The 22,824-nt window shown below is 45.3% G+C and overlaps 1 protein-coding gene across 1 annotated transcript in view; it reads left to right on the forward strand.

Moving 5' to 3' along the window:
• Positions 1–22,824, forward strand: part of oxr1a (oxidation resistance 1a) — a 451,468-nt gene that overhangs the window by 348,369 nt on the left and 80,275 nt on the right. Inside the window, exon 6 of the mRNA XM_059646345.1 lies at positions 19,750–19,884. Within this exon, the coding sequence (XP_059502328.1) occupies positions 19,750–19,884 (135 nt within the window). The remainder of the gene's footprint in view (positions 1–19,749; positions 19,885–22,824) is intronic.

Genomic DNA, 22,824 nt, shown 5'->3' on the forward strand with positions numbered 1-22,824 from the left:
CCGGAGTTTGCACATTCTCCCCATGTCTGTGTGAGTTTCTTCCGGGTGCTCCGATTTCCTCGCATAGTCCAAAGATGTGCAGGCTAGCTGGATTGACTATGCTAAATTGCCTGTAGTGTTCAGAGATGTATAGATTAGGTAGGTTATAGGGGGATGTGTTTGGGTGGGTGCTCTCAGGTCGGTGTAGACTTGTTGGGCCGACGGGCCCGTTTCCACACTAGGGATTCTATGGTTAATGGTTCCGTGGTTCTACGAATGATGGTGCAGGTCTAAAGGGTCGAATAGCCTACTCCTTGACATATTTTCTCTGTTTCTGTACAGCGACATCATAACTTGCCAAATCCTATACTCGATGCTCTGACCAGTGCAAGGCGTACCAAATGCCTTCTCACGACCCTGTCTACCTGTGACTCCACTTTCAATGAATCACGAACCTGTACCCCAAGCAATCTTTGTTCAGCAACACTCCCCAGGACCTTGCCATTAAGTCTATATGTCCTGCCCTGATTTGCCTTATCAAATTGTAGCACCACACATTAATCTAAATTGAACTTCATCTGTCACTGCTCAGTTCGTTTGCCCATCTGATCAAGGTCCCATTGTATTCTGAGGTAACTTCTTTTGCTCTCCACTACACCACAAATTTTCACGCCATCTACAAACTTGGTAACCATACCTCCTAGGTTCACATCCAAAACATTAGTATGAATTATAAAAAGCACATGGCCCTAGCACTGATCCTTGCGGCACTGCTAGTCACAGACCTCTGGTTTGAAAAGCATCCCTTAACCACCATCACCCTCTGATTCCTAACTTTGAACCAGTTTTATATCCAAATGGCCAGCTGTCCTTGTATTTCACATGATTTAACATTGCTAACCAGTGTATCATGTGGAACCTTGTCAGTTGTCTTGCTGAAGCCCATATAGACAATATCCACGACTCTGCCTTCATCAATCATCTTCATCACATCTTTAAAAAACTGAAACACGAGTTCCCATGCACAAAGCCATGTTGACTATCTCTTACTAGTCCTTGCCTTTCCAATTACGCGTTAATCCTTTCTCTTCTAATCCCACAGTTGATGTGCCCACTGATCTGTAGTTCCCTGGCTTTTCCTTACGATCTTCCATAAATAATTGCACATGTTAGCCAATCTCTAATCTTCCAACATCTCACCTGTAGCTATTGATAATAAAAAATACTGAAACAGAGAGCCCAGCAATCACTTCCTGAGCTTGCCACAAAGTCCCAGACTACCCAGTCAAATCTGTACAAGCCCTTTGGCCCACGACATTGTGCTGACCTGTTATCATACTCTAAGATCAAACTACCCTGCATACCCCACATTTTACTATCCCAGAGTTCTAAAATGTCCATAATGTGTCTGACTCCACTACCATCGCTGGCAGCACATTCCATGCACCCACCACACTCTGTGTAAAGGACCTCCCTCTGACATCTCCCCTATTATATCTTCCTCCAATCACCCTTGTGATAGTCATTTCCACCCTTGGGAAAAGTCTCTGGTTATCCAGAGAGTGTTAACTTTTATGTCAGGTCAATCCTTTTCCATAACCCTTTTAAAACTTAATGATCATTGGTCCTAAAGTGCTCCCCCACTGACACCTTCATCACTTGCCCTGCCTTATTCCCAAATGAAGGTCAGGTTTTGCTCCTTTTGTAGTAGATGCATCCACACACCGAATAGGAAAATGTTCTTGTACACACTTAAGAAAAATTCCTCTGCATCCAAGCCCTTAACACCAAGGCATTCCTGATCTACGTTTGGAAAATTAAAATCCCCAATCTTTACAACCTACTTTCTTAGTGAAAACTGAGATCTCATTTAAAAAATTACTCACCAATTTCTTGCTGACTATTTGGGGCGGTCCACAAAACAATATCAGTGAGGTGATCATCCCAAACTTAATTTTCTGTTCTGCCCAAATAACCACAATGAGTGTACTCCCTGGAATGTTATCCCTAAGCAAAACCACCACTGTCCCTCCTCTCTGGTTTCCCCATTCTATCCTTCCTATAGTATCTATTCCTGGAAACATTAAGGTGCCAGTCCTGTCCTTTCGTGAGTCAAGTTTCTTTAATAGCTATGATATCCCAGTCCCATGTTCCCAACCATACCCTGAGTTCATCTGCCTTACTTGCCAGGCCTCTTGCATTGGAAATAATTGCAGTTTAAGCTATCTTGTTCTGTCTTGCTCCTGCCTGCTTTGACTTGCTTCTTTTCTCAACTGCAGTAGTCTCCATTGTAACTATTTCTCTGCACCACCTCCACCAACCCTCAAAAATGTGTACAACAACTTCCTGCAGGTCATAGTTCCCTTTGAGAATAATCTACACTGTCTGTGAACCATCCATTACCCTGGCAACAGGGAGCAACACACCATTTTGATGTCTTGCTGTTAGCTGCAGAACGTCTGTCTCCGCCTCTGACTAGATAATCTGAAGCTTTAAGATTGAAAATCAAATTCTATGCATTAATTTAAAGCATATCTTAAGAAATACAAAATTCAGATTCTATTTGCTTCCTGTTAAACAAAATATACAAACTTCTATAGGAGTATTTGAACTCTATTCTCGAGAATTTTCAGTCGAAGCCTCTGAATTAATTGTCCTGTAGTGTAATTACTACCACTCTTTCCATGTTGATGCCAATCAGTTAACTTGTTTATGAACTGTGGCATACAGGATCTTGGTCAGAAGTACGCTCCGTTGATTTGAGCAGATAAATTGAAAGGCAAATTAATGAGGGTCAGGCGTGGAACTCAAATTGACAGAAGTGAACCTCTGGACTTAACTGCTATGCATTTAGCAGATGATTAAGAGCAAATTCGCAGTCATAGAGCTATACAGCATGGAAATAGACCCTGCGGTCCAATTCATCCATGCCACCAGATATTCTCAATTAATCTAGGCCCATTGGCAGCGTTTGGCCCATATCCCTCTAAACTCATCCAGATGCCTTTTAAATGTTGGAATTGTACCAGCCTCCATCACTTTCTCTGAGGCTCATTCCATACGCGCACCACCACTACGTCAATTCCTTAGGTCCCTTTATAAGTTTTTACTCCTCTCACTTTAAACCTATGCCCTCTAGTTTTGGACTCCCCTACGTGCGGAAAAAGACCTTAACTATTTACCCTTTGCATGTCCCTCATGACTTTATAAACCTCTTTAAACCTCTCCGCCTCCGATGCTCCAGGGAAAACAGTCCCAGCCTATTCAGCCTCTCCCTATAGCTCAAACCCTCCAACCCTGGCAATACCTTTTATAAATATTTTCTGAACCCTTCCAAGTTTCATAACATCCTTCCTATAGCAGGGAGACCAGAACTGCACATAATTCCAAAAGTGAAGATAGAAGATAGAACATTACAGCACAGTACAGGCCCTTCGGCCCTCGATGTTGTGCCGACCTGTCATTACCGATCTCAAGCCCATCTAACCTACACTATTCCGTGTACGTCCATATGCTTATCCAATGACGACTTAAATGTACCTAAAGTTGGCGAATCTACTACCGTTGCAGGCAAAGCGTTCCATTCCCTTACTACTCTCTGAGTAAAGATAAAGAAGTGGCCTAACTAATGCCCGGTATTGCCACAACATGACCTCCCAACTCCTGTACTCAGTGCACTGGCCAATAAAGGCAAGCATACCAAACTCTGCCTTCACTATCCTGCCTACCTGGCACTCTGCTTTCAAGGAACAGCAACATTCCTTGGGACTTTACCGTTAAGTTTCCCTGGTTTCCTTCCACGGTCCGAAAATGTGTGGGCTTGGTGGATTGACCATGCTAATTTACCCATAGTGTCCAGGGATGTGTAGATTAGGTGGATTAGCCATGGGAAATGCAGGGTTGTAGGGAGAGAGTAGAAGGTGGGTCTGGGTGAGATGTTCTTTGGATGGTTGGGATATACTTGATGGGCTGAATGGCATGAATGACATTCCCCACTGCAGGGATTCAATGATTTCTGAAAACTCTCCAATAAAAAAGTTGTCAAAAATGACCTTGACTCCAGTTTAAATACCTGATTCTTTAAGAAACATTGTGCAGGGTCCAGTTTAAAGCTTCCAGATGGAGCTTTAGAGTGTGCCCGATTCTCAGTAGTGTGAAGGTTCTAGACAGGATGCAGCAAAGGTAGGTGAGGGATAATTGGAAAGACTAGTTGTTTTCTTTGGGAGAGGCTGTTGGAAAACAATTCGATAGATTGGTTCGGGGCGGCACGGCGCAGTGGTTAGCACTGCAGCCTCACAGCGCCAGGGACCGGGGTTCGATTCCAGCTTTGGGTAAGTGTCTGCGGAGTGTGCACAATCTCCCTGTGGGTTTTCTCTGCGTGCTCCGAATTCCTCCACAGTCCAAAGATGTGCCGGCTAGGTGGATTGGCCATGCTAAATTGCCCGTAATGTTCAGGGGGGTGTGTGGGTTATTGGGGGATGTGTCTGGGTGGGATTTTCCATGGGGCAGTGTGGACTTGTTGGGCCAAAGGGCCTGTTTCCACACTGTAAGGAATCTACTCTAATCATGAAGCATTTAAAGCAGGGAAGCTCTCCCCACTACCTCAGATACTAGCGTGGCTTCTTGAAGGGAATTTCAAGATTTAAGCAATGACAGGGCTATGGAGAAAGAGTGAACCTCAGGTTGGGATGCATCTATCTGTGCTCCTCCGTCGGTGAGCTAGCACAAAAAGATCAGATTAAATAGCCGCCTTGTATGCTACAATCATCTTATGATTCTATCCTAAGCTAAACAAATATGTACATGGGACTCCTCAGTCAATGTTTGGGATCATGATGTCATGTCAACTGGTTAGCTATGTGCTGTGAGCATTAATATGACAAAATCTTTCCGGTACTTACTGCCACACAACAGAAGACTGAAGGTGGTGATAGAGGGTTGCTTTTCAGACTGGAGGCCTGTGGCCAGCAGTGTGCCGCACAAGAGGTGGCATTGCTTTTTGCCATGTATATACGTGATTTGAATGTACACATAAAATGTATGGTTAGTAAGTTTACAGATGACATCAAAATTGGAGATGTAGTGAACAGTGAAAGAAACTACCTCAGAGTACAACGGGATCTTGATCAGATGGGCCATTGGACTGTGGAGTAGAAGATGAAGTTTAAATAAATGTGAAGTGCTGCATTTTGGAAAAGCAAATCAGAGCAGTACCTGTAGACTTAATGGTAAGGTCCAATGGTGTACATAGAACATTACAGCACAGTACAGGCCCTTCGGCCCTCGATGTTGTGCCGACCTGTCATACCGATCTCAAGCCCATCTAATCTACACTATTCCATGTACGTCCATATGCTTGTCCAATGACGACTTAAACGTACCTAAAGTTGGCAAATCTATTACCGTTGCAGGCAAAGCGTTCCATTCCCTTGCTACTCTGTGTGTAAAGAAACTACCTCTGACATCTGTCCTATATCTTTCACCCCTCAATTTAAAGCTATGCCCCCTTGTGCTCGCCGTCACCATCCTAGGAAAAAAGCTCTCCCTATCTAACCCTCTGATTATTTTATATGTTTCAATTAAGTCACCTCTTAACCTTCTTCTCTCTAATGAAAACAGCCTCAAGTCCCTCAGGCTTTCCTCATAAGACCTTCCCTCCATACCAGGCAACATCCTAGTAAATCTCCTCTGCACCCTTTCCAAAGCTTCCACATCCTTCTTATAATGTGGTGACCAGAACTGTACACAGTACTCCAAGTGCGGCCGCACCAGAGTTTTGTACAGCTGCGGCATAACCTCTTGGTTCCGGAACTTGATCCCTCTATTAATAAAAGCTAAAACACTGTATGCCTTCTTAACAGCCCTGTCAACCTGGGTGGCAGCTTTCAAGGATCTGTGTACGTGGACACCGAGGTCTCTCTGCTCATCTACACTACTATGAATCTTACCATTAGCCCAGTACTTTGCCTTCTGGTTATTCCTACCAAAGTGCAACACCTCACACTTGTCTGCATTAAACTCCATTTGCCACCTCAGCCCAGCTCTGCAGCTTATCTATGTCTCTCTGCAACGTACAGCATCCTTCGTCACTATCCACAACTCCACCGACCTTAGTGTCGTCTGCAAATTTACTAACCCATCCTTCTACACCCTCATCCAGGTCATTTATAAAAATGACAAACAGCAGTGGACCCAACGCCGACCCTTGTGGTACACCACTAATAACTGGTAGTGTTGCTGAACAAAGAGGCCTTGGATTGCGGATTCTTTGTTCCTTGAAAGTGGAACCCCATGGTGACAGGATAATGAAAGCGGCATTTGGTACGCTTGCCTTCATTGATCAGTGTACTGAGTATAGCGGTTGGGAGATTACGATGCGGCTGTACATGACATTGGTTCGGCCACTTTTGGAGTACTGCGTGCAAATTTGGTCTCCCTGCACTAAGACGGATGTTGTGAAACTTGAAAAGGTTAAGAAAAGATTTAGATTAGATTCCCTATGGTGTGGAAACAGGTTCTTCAGCCCAACAAGTCCACACCGCCCCTTGGAGCATCCCACCCAGACCCATCCCCTTATAACCCACACTCCCCTGAACACTATGGGCAATTTAGTATGGCCTATTCACCTAGCCTGCACATCTTTGGACTGTGGGAGGAAACTCTCGCAGACACATTGCAGAACGTGCAAACTCCACACAGACGGTTTTAGACTCCCTTCAGTTTGGAAACAGGCCCTTTGGCCCAACAAGTCAACACCACCTCTTGGAGAACCCACCCAGACCCATCCCCTGAGAACGCACACACCCCTGAACGCCACGGGCAATTTAGCATGCCTAATCCACCTAACCGGCACATCTTTGGACTGTGGGAGGAAACTGGAGCACCCTGAGGAAACCCATGCAGACACGGGGGAGAATCTGCAAACTCCACACAGATAGTCGCACGAGGCTGGAATTGAACCAGTGTCCCTGGTGCTGTGAGGCTGCAGTGTTAACCACTGAGCCACCGTGCTGCCCTTTTACAAGGATGTTGCCAGGGTTGTAGGGTTTGAGCTATAGGGAGAGGCTGAATAGGCTGGGGCTATTTTCCCTGCGTCATCAGAGGCTGAGGAGTAACCTTTATAGAGGTTTATAAAATCATGAGGGGCGTGGATAGGATGAATAGCCAAGGGGGATGGGAACCAAATATTGGACAGAAAAGAGGTAGAAATGAAAGCCTGTAGGGAACTCGATAATGGAGTCAGTGTGACTAAAGGGAATAGTAGTCGGGGAGCAGATGACGAACACAAAGGGACAGGTGGTGTGAGGTGCACTTGTTTTAACGCGACAAGTGTAGTAGATAAGGCAGAGGAGCTTAGGGCTTGGATCGGTACCTGGAGGTATGATGTTATTGCTATTACTGAGACTTGGTTGAGGGAAGGGCACGATTGGCAACTGGTTGTCCCAGGATATCGATGCTTCAGGCGGGATAGAGAGGGAGGTAAAAGGGGTGGAGGAGTTGCAGTAATGGTCAAAGACGATATCACAGCCGCACTGAAGGAGGGCCCCATGGAGGACTCAAGCAGTGAGGCAATATGAGTAGAACTCGGAAATAGGAAGGATGCAGTAACAATGTTGGGGCTGTACTACAGGCCTCCCAACAGCGAGTGTGAGATAGAGGTACAAATATGTAAACAGATAATGGAAAGGTGTAGGAGAAACAGGGTGGTGGTGATGGGAGATTTTAATTTTCCCAACATTGACTGCGATTCACTCAGTGTTAAGGGTCAAGACGGAGCAGAATTTGTAAGGTGTGTCCAGGAGAGTTTTCTAGAGCACTATGTATGTAGTCCAACTCGGGAAGGGGCCATACTGGACCTGGTGCTGGGGAATGAACCCAGCCAGGTGGTTGATATTACAGTAGGGGACTACTTTGGAAATAGCGACCACAATTTTGTAAGTTTTGCAATACTCATGGACAAGGATAGGAGTGGACCTAAAGGAAGAGTACTCAATGGGGGGATGACCGACTCTACCAAGATTCGGCAGGATTTGAGGAATGTAGTTGGGGAAACTGTTTGCAGGTAAATCCACATTTGATATGTGGGAGGCCTTTAGGGAGAGGTTGATTAGCGTGCAGGAAAGACATGTTCCTTGAAAATGAGGAATAGAAAAGGCAAGATTAGGGAACCATGGATGACAGGTGAAATTGTGAGACTAGCCAATAGAAAAAAGGAAGCATACATGAGGTCTAGGTGACTGAAGACAGACGAAATTTTGCAAGAATATCGGGAATGTAGAGCGAATCTGAAACGAGGGATTAAGAGGGCTAAGAGAGGATATGAGATATTGCTGGGAAACATGGTGAAGGAAAACCCCAAAGCCTTTTATTCATATATAAAGAGCAAGAGGGTAACTAAAGAAAGTATTGTCCCATGTAAGGACAAAGAAGGAAAGTTATGCGCTGATTCAGAGAAAATGGGTGACATTCTTAATGAGTACTTTGCATTTGCATTTGCATTCACCAAGGAGAGGGACATGACGGATGTTGAGGTCAGGGATAAATGTTTGCTTACTCTAGGTCAAGTTGACATAAGGAAGGAGGAAGTGTTAGGTGTCCTAAAAGACATTAAGGTGGACAAGTCCCCAGGTCCCGATGGGATCTATCCCAGGTTACTGAGGGATGTGAGAGAGGAAATAGCCGGGGCCTTAACAGATGTCTTTGCAGCGTCCTTAGACACGGGTGAGGTCCCAGAGGACTGGAGACTTGCTAATGTTGTTCCCTTGTTTAAGAAGGGCAGCAAGGTAATTATCGACCGGTGAGCCTGACGTCAGTGGTTGGGAAGCTGCTGGAGAAGATACTGAGGGATAGGATCTATTCCCATTTGGAAGAAAAAGGGCTTATCAGTGATAGGCAACATGGTTTTGTGCAGGGAAGGTCATGTCTTATCAACTTAATAGAATTCTTTGAGGACGTGATAAAGTTGATTGATGAGGGAAAGCCTGTAGATGTTATATACATGGACATCAGTAAGACGTTTGATAAGGTTCCCCATGGCAGGCCGATGGAGAAAGTGAAGTCACATGGGGTCTAGGGTGTGCTAGCCAGATGGATAAAAAACTGGCTGGGCAACAGGATACAGAGCGTAGTAGTAGAAGGGAGTTTCTCAAATTGGAGACCTGTGACCAGTGCTGTTCCACAGGGATCTGTGCTGGGACCACTGTTGTTTGTGGTATATGTAAATGATCTGGAGGAAGGTTTAGGTGGTCTGATCAGCAAGTTTGCTGATGACACTAAGATTGGTGGAGTAGCTGATAGTGAAGGGGACTGTCAGAGATTACAGCAGAATATAGATAGACTGGAGAGTTGGGCAGATAAATGGCAGATGTAGTTCAATCCGGGCAGATTGGAGTAAATGGAAAAGTCCTAGGGAAAATTGATGAACAGAGAGATCTGGATGTTCAGGTCCATTGTTCCCTGAAGGTGACAGTGCAGGTCAATAGGGTGGTCAAGAAGGCATATGGCATTTTTTCCTTCATTGGGCGTGGTATTGAGTACAAGAGTTGACAGGTCATGTTGCAGTTGTATAAGACTTTGGTTTAGCCACATTTGGAGTACTGTATGCAGTTCTGGTCGCCACATTACCAAAAGGATGTGGATGCTTTGGAGAGGGTGCAGAGGAGGTTCACCAGGATGTTGCCTGGTATGGAGGGTGCTAGCTATGAAGAGAGGTTGAGTTGATTAGGATTATTTTCATTAGAAAGACGGAGATTGAGGGGGCACTTGATTAAGGTCTACAAAATCATGAGGGGTACAGGCAGGGTGGATAGCAAAAAACTTTTTCCCAGAGTGGGGGACTCAATTACTAGGGGTGATGAGTTCAAAGTGAGAGGAGGAAAGTTTAAGGGAGATATGCGTGCAAAGTTCTTTACGCAGAGGGTGGTGTGTGCCTGGAACGCGTTGCCAGCGGAGGTGGTAGACGCAGGCACATTAGCGTCTTTTAAGATATATTTGGACAGGTACATAAATGGACACAGACCGTTAGAAAATAGATGACAGGTTCGACAGAGGATCTTGATTGGCGCCGGCTTGGAGGGCCGAGGGGCCTGCTTCTGTGCTGTAGGTTTCTTTGTTTCTTTGTCCTTTCATTTGGATGGGGGAGTCTACAACTAGAGGTTTAAAGTGAGAGTGGAAGGATTTAAAAGGGACTTAAGGGACACATTTTTCAAAGGGTGGTGCATGTATGGAATCAGTTACCAAAAGAAGCAGAGGAAGTTGGTACAATTACAACATTTAAAAGGCATCTGGATAGGTATATGAACAGTAAGGGATGAGAGGGATATGGGCCAAACAGGACTAAATTGACTAATTTAGGGTATCTGGTCGGCATGGGCAAATTGGACCGAAGTATCTGATGGCATACTGTCCATCTCTATGACTCCAAGTAATGGTAGGCTCCTGAACAATCCCATTAATTGAATTTCATGCCGGTTTTGTTTGTAAAATTGCATTTAGAAACTGATGGACGAGCTGTGTACTCAAATTATTCTGTCCATTCTTTTAAAAATACCTATCCGTTGTTTTAAATCCACTCATGCACAAGCAGTGGACTGGGCATTCTGCTTCAAATTGTTTTTTATGTAGTGAGGCTATATTGTTAAAATTTTGATGAAGAGTTCTATCAAATTCAAAACATTTGACTCTATTTCTCTTCCTGCATTTTAAAACATCCAAATCAAGACCGAACTATGGGGTAAATGGAAAAACCCTGGGGAAGATTGATGCACAGAGAGATCTGGGTGTTAAGTCCATTTGTACCCCTGAAGTTGGCAATGCAGGTCGTTAGAGTGGCCAAGAAGGCATACGTCATACTTTCTTTCATTGGACGGAGTGTTGAGTACAAGAGTTGACGTGTCATGTTACAGTTGTATAGGACTTTGGTTCGACCACATTTGGAATACTGCACATCGTTCTGGTCACCATATTACCAAAAGGATGTGGATGCTTTGGCAAGGGTGCAGAGGAGGTTCACCAGGATTTTGCCTGGCATGGAGGGTGCTAGCTACGAAGAGAGGTTGAGTAGATTAAGATTATTTACATTAGAAAGACGGAGGTTGAGAGGGGACCTGATTGAGGTCTACAAAATCATGAGACGTATAGACAGGGTGGATAGCAAGAAGTTTTTTTTTCCTCAGTGGCGGACTCAATTACTAGTGGTCACGATTTCAAGGTGAGAGGGGGAAAGTTTAAGGGAGATATGCATGGAAAGTTCTTTACACAGAGGGTGTTGGGTATCTGGAACGCGTTGCCAGTGGGGGTGGTAGAGGCGGGCACTGTAGCATCATATAAGATGTATCTAGACAGATACATGAATGGGCAGGGAGCAGAGGGATACAGATCCTTAGAAAATAGGTGACAGGTTTAGATAGAGGATCTCGATCGGTGTAGGTTTGGAGGGCCGAAGGGCCTGTTCCTGTGCTGTAATTTTCTTTGTTCTTTGCCCTATAGAAGCTGCCTGACCTGAGTTTCTTCAGCACTTCTAGTTTTTATTGCTCAAGCTTTATCAATTTCGCATTCTTGAGTACGTTAAGGGGATTATTTGTGCCATTTAAACAACTCGTCAATGGTCCGAGGTCAAATTAGTGAGACATAAAGTTCCCTGCACAAAACCATGCTGTCTATCATTAATAAGTCCCATCGCTTCTAAATGCATGTAGAACTTGCCCCTGAGAATGTTTTCCAATAATTTTTCTACTACTGACATGAGGCTCACAGGCTTTAATTTCTTGGATTATCCTTGCTATAACTTTTTAAGCAATGGGATAATGTTGACTATTCTCCAGTTCTCTGTGGCCTCACCTGTGGCGAAATAGGATACAAAGATGTTTGTCAATGTTCCAACAATTTGTTCTCTTGACTCCCACATTATTCTGGGATAGATCCCATCAGGACCTGGGGACTTATCTACCTTTGTAATTCTAAGATCCACAATATCTCTTCCTTTTCAGTAGCAACTTGGCTTAGAAATTTGACACACCCTTCTCTGAGATCATCCTCCACTAATTTCCTTCTCCTTGGTGAATACTGACACAAAGTATTTAAATAGGACCTCACCAACCTCTTTTGGCTCCACACATTAATTTCATCCTTTGTTCTTAAGTGGGCACCCCCTCTCCTGGCTACTCTCTTGCTTTTTAATGTATGTATAAAAAGCTGTGGGATTCTCCATAATCCTGTTTACTACTGACTTTTCATTGACACCTTTTAGACCTTCTAGTTCCTTGTTTAAAGGTTTTTTCCTACTTGCATTATATACCTCAAGGGCTCTCTCAGTTCCCATCCTCCTAGACCTTATGCATGTCTCCATTTCTTTTTGACTAATGTTATAACATCCCTGGTCATCCAAGGTTTATGTAAATTGCCATGCCTGTCCTTCATTTTTGCAGGAATGTGTTGCTCCCGAACTCAGCCCTCAGTAAAGGGCTCACCTTTGTCCCCCTGCACCCCCACATCAACAAATACCGGTTATGTTTGGACATAGAGCAGTTTTTCCGCTGCCTCCACCTCCGCCCTTAGTTCCTCAGTTGTGATCCTAACCCTTGCTCTACTGTCCCCTTCTCTCGCCTCCAACATACCCCCCTCCTCCTGGACACCACTCCAAGGCCGCCTATCCTCCCTCAACCACTCCATCTCCAACTGCCGTCGTGACATCAATCGCCTCAACCTCTACACCCCTTTCACCCACTCCAACCTCTCCCCCGCAGAACGTGCAGCTCTCCGCTCCCTCTGCTCCAATCCCACCTCACCAAAAAACTTGCGGACAAGGGGGGTGCAGTTGTAGTATGGCGCACTGACCTCAACATCGCCAAGGCCAGATGCCAACTCTCGGATACCACCACCTACCGTCCCCTTGATCATGACCCCATCCCCGACCACCAAACCATCTATAACCTCATCACCCTCAGGTGACCTCGCACCCACAGCCTCCAACCTCATCATTCCCCAATACCGCACCACCAGCTTCTATCTCCTTCCCAAAATCCACAAAACCTGACTGCCCTGGTCAACCCATTGTCTCTACCTGCTCCTGCTTCACCCATCTGGATTCTATTTTCTCCCCCTTGGTCCAGGCACTCCCTACCTACCCCCGTGACACCACCTACGCCCTCCACCTCCTCCAGAACTTCCAATTCCCCAGTCCCCAACACCTCATCTTTACCATGGACGTCCAGCCCCTATACAGCTGCATTCTCCATAATGATGGCTTAAAGGCCCTCTGCTTCTTCCTGTCCCACAGGCCCAACCAGTCCCCCTCCACTGACACCCTCATCTGCTTAGCCGATCTTGTCTTCACCCTCAACAACTTCTCTTTCAATTCCTTCCACTTCTGACAGACAAAGGGGTTGGCCATTGGTACCCGCATGGGCCCGAGCTGTGCCTGCCTCTTTGTAGGTTACGTCGAACGATTCCTCTTCCGTACCTATTACTGGCCCTAAACCCCACCTCTTCCTCCGTTACATTGATGACTGTACACGAGGCAGCGCCAATACACACGAGGAGCTCAAACAGTTCATCCACTTCACTAACACGTTCCACCCCAACTTTAAGTTCACCTGGACTATCCCTCATACTTCTTTCTCCTTCCTGGACCCTTCTGTCTCCATCTCCGGCAGCCACCTAGAAGCCAATATCCGTTTCAAGCCCATCCAGACTCTCACAGCTACCTAGAATACACCTCTTCCCACACACCTTCCTGCAAAAATGCCATCCCCTATACCCAGTTCCTTTGCTTCCGCTGCATCCTCACGGTGCTCCGGTTTCCTCCCACAGTCCAAAGATGTGCAGGTTCGGTGGATTGGCCATGCTAAATTGCCCGTAGTGTTCAGGGGTGTGTGGGTTGTAGGGGAATGGATCTGGGTGGAATGCTTCAAGGGGCGGTGTGGACTTGTTGGGCCAAAGGGCTGTTTCCACACTGTAGGGAATCTCATCTAATCTAATCTAATCTGCTCCCAGGATGAGGCATTCCCGTACATCTCAGATGTCCTTGTTTTTCAAGGACCATAGTTCCCCCTCCACAATGGTCGAGAACGCCCTTGACTGTGTCTCCTGCATTTCCCACAACTCAGCCCTCACACCCCACTCCCTGCAATAATGACCAAAACAGAATCCCCTCATCCTCACGTACCACCCCACCAACATTCGGACCCAACGCATCATCCTCTGACACTTCCAACATCTGCAATCTGACCCCACTGCCAAAGACATTTTTCTATCCCCACCCTTATGTGCTTTCCGGAAGGACCACTCCCTCCATGACTCCCATGTCTGCTGCACACTCCATCCAGCCCCACCTCACCTGACACCTTCCCCTGCAACCGCAGGAAGTGCTACACTTGCCCCTATACCTCACCCCCATCCCAGGCCCCATGAAGACTTTCCACATCAAGCAGATGTTTCACCTGCGCATCTGCTAACATGGTATACTGCATCCGCTGTTCCCATTATGGCCTCCTGTACATCAGGGAAACCAAATGGAGGCTGCTGGAGCGCTTTGCAGAACACCTACGCTTGGTTCGCACTAAACAACTGCACCTCCTAGTCGTGAGCCATTTCAACTCCCCCTTCTCATTCTGCAGATGACATGTCCATCCTGGGCCTCCTGCAGTGCCACAGCGATGCTACCTGAAGGTTTTAGGAACAGCAATTCATATTCTGCTTGGGAACTCTGCAGCCCAATGGTATCAATGTGGACTTCACAAGCTTCAAAATCTCCCCTCCCCCGACTGCATCACAAAATGAGCCCAGCTCATCCCCGCCTCCCTAACCTGTCCTTCTACCTATCCCCTCTTCCCACCTCAAGCCCCACCCCCATTTCCTACCTACTAACCTCATCCCGCCCCCTTGACCTGTCCGTCCTCCCTGGACTGACCTATGTCCTCATGAACTCCCCACCTATACTCCCCTTTACTGGCTTCATCCCTGCATCTTGGACCGGTCTGTCTCTTCTCCACCAATCTTCTCTTCTATCCACCTCCCCCCTCTCTCTATTTATTTCAGATTCTCCTTCCTCTCCCCCATTCTGAAGAACGGTCTAGGCCGGAAATGTCAGCCTTCCTGCTCCTCTGATACTGCTTGGCCTGCTGTGTTCATCCAGCTCTACACCTTGTTATCTCCAATCCACTGTTGTTTGAAATACTCCCACATATCCGACGTGGATTTACCTGCAAACAGCTGCTTCCAGTGAAAATTCTCCAGTTCCTGTCTTACAGCGTTGTAGTTCACTTACCCCAGTTTAACACCTTCACCTAAGGGCTGCTGTTATCCCTATCTATGAGTATCTTAAAACTCATGGTGTTGTGGTCACTATACCCAAAATACTCCCTCACTGAAACTTCACACATCAGCTGTTCTCACTTCCCAAAACCGAGTCCGGTATACCCTCTTCCCCGGTTGGACTGTTTACAAACTGTGTCAAGAAAATCTCCTGAATGGTCCTTACAAATTCTGCCCCATCCAAGCTCCTAGCATGAAGTGAGTCGTAGTCAAAGAAACACCAAAAGAACTGCAGATGCTGTAAATCAGGAACAAAAACCGAAGTTGCTGGAAAAGCTCAACAGGTCTAGCAGCATCTGCAAAGAAAAATCAAAGTTAAAGTTTCAGGCTCAGTGAACCTTCCTCAGAGTTGATGGTAGCTGGGAAAACATTGGTTTATATGCAGAAAACAGGGAGGGGGGTGGGGCAGGGAGTAAACGATAGGATAAAGGACAGAGCCCGAAGAAAAGGAAGAGCAGTTGGATAGACAAAGGCGTGGTGTGTGGGGTCGGGTGCTCGGACATTGGAGAGTTTGGGCCCTCAAATTACTGAGCTCAATATTGAGTCCAGAGGGCTGCAGAGTCCCCAAGCGAAAATAAGATGTTGTTCTTCCAGCTTGCATTGAGCCTCACTCGAACGCTGCAGCAAGCCGGAGACAGATATGTTGGCTAGGGAACAGGGTGGTGTAAAGTGGCCAGCAACTGGAAGCTCAGGGCCTTTTTTGTGAGCAGAACGTAAATGTTCTGCAAAGTGGTCTCACAGTCCACGCTTCCTTTCTCCAGTTTAGAGGAGACCACGTCGTGAGCAGCAAATGTAGTCAACTAAATTCAGAGAAGTGCAAGTGCACTGTTGCTTCCACCTGGAAAGGTATGTTTGGGCCCTCGGATACTGGGGAGGGAGGTGCTAAATGGGCAGGTGTTGCACCTTAACCTGTTGCAGCAGACCCCACCATGGTGCCAGGAATTTGGTTGCTGCTGTTATCCCCTGAGAGGCCATTCCTTTAAAACACTGTCAAAAACAGTATATCTGCTTTGCATGGGAATAGGCATAGAAGATTCCTGCCCTGCCTTCTTCGCCCTCCTACTCTGGTAGAAACCCATTCCCTTCCTTCCTGTGTAGTCTCGCTCTGTGGTGTGACTGCCTCTCTATAAGTGATACTCTCTGCTTTATGAATGCCCCACTGTGTCCCCACATGCAGCTGTAACTCTGAAACTTGGGCTTCCAGGAGCTGCAGCTAGATACGCTTCTTGCACGCATGCAAGTCCCAGGCACAGGAAATATGCCCAGCTTCCCACATCAAGCAAGAGGAGCAGATGATGATTTGGAGCTGACTTGCCATGTTTTACCCCTTTAAATTAAAAAATAATCCGGAACCAAGAGGTTATGGTGAAGCTGTACAAAACTCTAGTGCGGCCGCACTTGGAGTATTGTGTACAGTTCTGGTGACCGCATTATAGGAAGGATGTGGAAGCTTTGGAAAGGGTGCAGAGGAGATTTACTAGGATGTTGCCTGGTATGGCGGGAAGGTCTTATGAGGAAAGGCTGAGGGACTTGAGGCTGTTTTCATTAGAGAGAAGAAGGTTGAGAGCTGACTTAATTGAAACATATAAAATAATCAGAGGGTTAGATAGGGTGGATAGGGAGAGCCTTTTTCCTAGGATGGTTATGGCGAGCATGAGGGGGCACAGCTTTAAATTGAGGGGTGACAGATGTCAGAGGTAGTTTCTTTACTCAGAGAGTAGTAAGGGAATGGAATGCTTTGCCTGCAATGGTAGTAGATTCGCCAACTTTAGGTACATTTAAGTCATCGTTGGACAAGCATATGGACGTACTTGGAATAGTGTAGGTTAGATGGGCTTGAGATCGGTATGACAGGTCGGCACAACATCGAGGGCCGAAGGGCCTGTACTGTGCTGTAATGTTCTATGTTAACGTTTACAATGTCAAATACTCAGGCGGGATGGTGACTCAGTGGCTAGCACTGCCACCTCATAATGTCAGGGATCCAGGTTCAGTTCCAGTATTGGGCAACTGTTTGTGTGGAGTTTGCACATACTCCCCATGTCTGCATGGGTTTCCCCCGGGTGCTCCAGTTTCTTCCCACAGTCCGAAGATTGCAGGTTAGGTGGATTGGCTGTGTTAAATTGCCCGTAGTGTCCTGGTTGGGAAATGCAGGGATAGGGTAAGGGGTGGGATTGGGTGATATGCTCCTCAGAAGGTCAGTGTGGACCTAGTGGGCTGAATGGCCTGTTTCCACACTATAGGGATTCTATGACTTTTAATGTTAAATTGCAGCTAGTGGTGTTCTGTGCTCCGATGACAATTTCTTAGAACTTACCTGCTACTCACCAACAACAGTTTCCAAAAAATTGTTTAGGCTGTTGCTCCTTTACCCACGAGAATTCTCATTGTCGATCTTCCTCACCTCTGAATTTTGCTTCTTTTTCTTGTGGCTTAGAGGAGGACGGAGGGATGGAAAACACTACAGTAATATAATGTTTGGGGCTGACCGTTCCTTAAACAATGTTCTTCCTTGATGCCCTTCACACCCACACTTAGAGCAAAGTCCACTCCCAGAATGCAAATGAGCAATGTCTCAGCAACCTCTGGTCAACTGTGTCAACCCCCATCGGTTATAAGGTCCAGATTGCTACTTATTCACTCTGTTTAAAAAAAAAACTTCTCATATTTCCCTTGTATTTCTTGTCAAAAAAAAGTATGTTAGTGACCCATGTCATTGTACCCTCAATGAAAGGGAACATCTTCTCATTGTCTCCCTTATGCAAACATGTCACAGCCTTATACACCTCTATCAAATCTACCATACATCTTTACCCCAAGGTGAACAACACCAGTTTATCCACCCAAATCTTGTAATTACAATGCCTCAACCTTGAAATTATTCCAATAAATTTCCTCTGTGTCTTCCCAAGGACCTCCACATCCTTCCTGAAGTGCAGTGACCAGAACTGGACACACTGCTCCATTTGTAGACTAATCAGAGTGCTATCAAAGTTTAACATAACTTCCCTTCTTTCGTACTCGATGCACAGTTTTTTAATGAAGCTGAAAATCCCATTTGTTTTGTTAACTACACTCTCAGTGAGACCTGCCAACTTCAAAGATCAATGCACATGAACCCCAACCCTATCTGTGCCTGCACACTGTTTACAACTTTAACGTTAAGTCTGTATTCCCCCCCACTCTCACCATTCTAATCCCTCTCGATCACCACAGCATCTTAACACTTACTGCCCCCTAAAGTAATTATGTGGATGCAGCAGATGATTAAGAAGGAAAATAGCATATTGGCCTTCAGAGCAAGAGGATTCGAGAAAGGGATGAACAGAGCTGTGGTGAGACCACAACTGAAATATTGTGATCCCCTTATCTGGAAAAGGAAGTTCTAGCTAGAAAAAGGTTTCCCACACTGATTCCTGACATAGCAGGACTGACATTTAAAGAGAGACCGGATCAGTTACGACTATTCACTGGAGTTTAAAAGAATGAGGAGATCCCAGAGTATTTTTTTAATTCTAACAGGGAGAGACAGAGCAGACACAGGATGACCAGGGAGTCATGGGGACCACAGTTTAATGCTGCAAGGTAAGGATGAGAAGTGACTTTATAGAGGTGTACAAAATGATCAGATAGAGTGGACAGCCAACGACTTTTTCCTAGGGTGGAGGGTGCTATTACGAGGGGGCATAGTTTTAGTTTTTTTGAGTGGAGGGAGACGTCACAGGTAGGTTCTTCACTCAGAGAGTGGTAGGGGCGTGGAATGCATTGCCAGAGAGGGTAGTGGCATCGGCCTCATTAGGAGTCTTTAAGCAGCTATCAGATAGGCATATGGATGATAGTATAAGGTAGGGCTGGAGGTTATATAGACCTTAGGGTTAGGGTAGAAGTTCAGTGCACCATTGTGGGCCAAAGGGCCTATACTGTGCTGCACTGTTCTATGTTGTATGTTCTATGTAGGACTGAGATGAGGAGAAATATCTTCACCCAGAAAGTGGTGAGCCTGTGGAATTCTCTGCCACAGAAAGTGGTTGAAGCCAAAAGATAAAATGTCTTTAAGAATAATTCAGCCGTAGCTCTTAGAACTAAAAGTGTCAAAAGGGCACTGAGTTGGATGATCAGTCACGATGATACCGAATGGTGGAACAGGCATGAAGGGAGAAGTGACCACCACCTGTTCCTATTTTCTAATTTCCTCACCCCTTAGCATTCCCCCAATTACTTTCCCCCCTCTTCTTTGCACTTCCCCCATAGCTGCTCCAAACTCTCCCCAATTGAAATGGGTGTCCAAATCGGAGCGAATTAAAAATCATTGAACAATCTTTTCTTTTTTATGAGATTCGCCAATTTAACTTGCCTTTCCGCCTTTGGTCTGTGTTCGTTACATTCCCTAGTTGATATAAGATTGGAATTGCAGATTCTGAGATTCAGTAAGAACTGGAGAAACTTGTATCATTTCAGGATGTGGAACACGCTCACCTCAAAGACTCAAGCTGCTCACCAATACTGTGCAGCCGGTCGCCAAAGTCCAAGGAAGAGGAGGCCTTCACTGAGAAGTTTCTTAAAATTACGTGCCGATACATAACTGAAGGAAAGGTAACTATTCTTGCTTTATTTAATCTGCAGCATTTATTACGGTTTAGCAGTACCTTATCTGCATGAATTATTAATCAAAGGATTGTACAGTAGTTTCAATAAACATTGATTTTATTCCATTGTGAGGAAAGGCTGGTTTAGCCCCCCTCAGCCGTCTGTAGTTCCCTCACTGAAAGATGGTGACACACTGTGACAGTGAAGGAGTCAGCAGAGCAGCAATGTGTGCACACACTGGGTGCAGGCAAATGGGCCTTGTGTGAGAGAGGGCAAGAAAGCAGATGAATGGGGGAGGTGCAAGCGGGAGATGAAGTCATGCGGGGTGGTGCTAGCAGGTGCGGGGGCAAGTGCTAGGGTAATTCTTAGTGCTAAATGAATCAAAGAGCGTTTCTGGGGTAGGGGGTGTGTAGAACATTTTAACTTGAGTTTGTTTTGTGCTGGTGTTTTCAGAGTGTTGTGTCTGAAATGCCAGTAAGATGGTCAGTGACAGGAAAGCTGAGGTGTGGGATTGTTGTTAAACAGCATCTCGGATTATTATAGAGGCCTACAGCATAGAAACAGACTCTGTGTCTATGGCAACTAATAAACACCAAACTATGCTAATCCTGTTTACCTGCATTTGCTCCATACCTACTAGGCTCTGCCATTTTAACAACTTATCCAGATGCTTCTTAAATGTTGAGAGTGTATTTGCCTGCACCACCCTCTCAGGCAGCACCTTTCCATATTTCAACCACCCTCATGGCGAAAAAATTATTTCTGAGATCTCCTCTAAACCGCTCCTCACCTTAAACTTATGCCCTCTGATTTTTGCCATGGGGAAGAGATTTTAGCAATTTACTCTGCCTATACCTCTCATAATTTTGTACACCCCATTCAGAATCCCCTCTCAGCTTCCTCTGCTCCAAGAAAAAGAAAACTAGCCCATCCCATCTCTCATCACTGAGACTTTTCATCCTGGGCAATGTCCTGGTAAATCTCCTCAGCAACCTCTCCTGTGCAGTCCTGTCCTTCAGTAGTGTGGTGACCAGAGATGGCATTCCATACATGGCTTGACCGTTGTTTTATAAAATTGCATCGAGACATTCTTGCTTCACTTCAAACCGAAAGAACTCAGATGCTGGAAATCAGAAACAAAAATAGAAATTGCTGGAGAAGCTCAACTGGGCTGGCAGCACCTAGAGTCATGGAGTTGTACAGCATGGAAACAGATCCTTTGGTCCAACAAGTCTATGCCAAACATAATCCCAAACTAAACTGATCTCACCTGCCTGCTTTGGGCCCATATCGCTTCAAACCTTTATGATTCATATCCATCCAAATGTCTTTTAAATGTACTTGTACCTGCATCCACGACTTCATGGGGAAGTTCATTCCGCAAGCGCATCATAGTCTTTTTTAAAAAAAATTTTCACGTCTTTTTTTAAATCTCTGTACTCTCACCTTAAAAATGTACCCCCTAGTCTTGAAGATCCCCATCTTAGGGAAAAGACAACCGCTATTAACTCTATCTATACCTCAATTATTTAATAAACTTCTTTCAGGTCACCTATCCATCTCCTGTGCTCCAGTTAGAAAAGTCCCAGCCTTTCTTTATATCTCAAACCTTCCATACCCAGCAACATTCTGCTAAATCTCTTCTGAACCCTCTCCAGCTTGGTAATATCCTGCCGATAACTAAGCGACCAGAACTGTATTCTAGAAGAGACTTTGCCGATGTCCTGTACAACTACAACATGACGTCCTGACTCCTATACTCAAAAGACTGAGCAATGAAGGCAAGCGTGTCAAACACCTTTCTAACTGTCTACATGTGATGCAAACTTTATTGAAAATGTACCTTTACCGCTAGGTCCCTCTGTTCTACAACACTATCCAAGACCCTACCATTAATTGTTTGTTGTACCAAAGTGCAATACCTCGCATTTATCCAGAGTGAATTCCATCAGCCATTTTACAGCCCATTTGCTAGATCCCTTTGTAATCTTAGAATACCTTCTTCGCTGTCAAGAATGCCACCATTTTTTGTATCACGTACAAACTTAATAACCATGCCTTCTATATTCTCATCCAAATCATCTACATAAATGACAAACTGGCGAGGACCCAGAACCGATCTGTGCAGAATACTGCTGCTCACAAGCCTCCAGGCCGAAAAGCAACCCTCCACCATTACTCTCTGTCTCCTGCTGTTTGTGCCAATTATGTATCCAATTGGCAAGCTCGCCCTGAATTCCATATGACTTAACTTTACTAATTAGTCTACTATGCAGAACCTTGTCAAAGTCTCTACTAAAATCCAAATATACCATGTCTACTGATAATAGGAACTGCAGATCCTGGAGAATCCGAGATAACAAGGTGTAGAGCTGGAATGAGCATAGCAAGCCGAGCAGCAAAGCTGACGTTTTGGGCCTAGATCCTTCATCAGACTGAAGTCAAATTAGAACAATGGAAGCAGCCTAAATGGGTGTGACGCATTCTTCAATTAGGATTTTTAGCTTTTTTTGAGAAGCAGAAGCCTTTGAGGTCTCAAAGAATTGGAGCTTCAGTGAATGACTCGTTGTTGTTTTTCTCTGTGAACCTTCTCTTCATGTTTTTTCCTCCTGGGTTGGAGAACTGCATGTAAGAATCGGTGTCTGAATTTGCCTTTTTGCCAAGGAACAATATTCACAGGATATTATTGTTTTGGAACAGTTAGTAATAGATAGTATATCTATTATTCGGTTAAGTTTTCTAAGAGTTAAGTTATTCTAAATTCCTCTTTCGTTTGTTTGTATGTTAACTATAGTGTTTAATAGTATTTTGCTTAATGTGGTGTTGCATTTCATCTGGACCACAGCACTTAACATCTGCCTTTAAAATAAGAAAATGTTCGGGTTTAGTCTATCTTAAAATATTTTGAGGAGGGTCTGGTCTGGACCATAAAAACTATCATGTATT

The sequence above is a fragment of the Stegostoma tigrinum genome, chromosome 5 (assembly GCF_030684315.1).
Source record: "Stegostoma tigrinum isolate sSteTig4 chromosome 5, sSteTig4.hap1, whole genome shotgun sequence".
Classification (NCBI taxonomy): domain Eukaryota; kingdom Metazoa; phylum Chordata; class Chondrichthyes; order Orectolobiformes; family Stegostomatidae; genus Stegostoma; species Stegostoma tigrinum.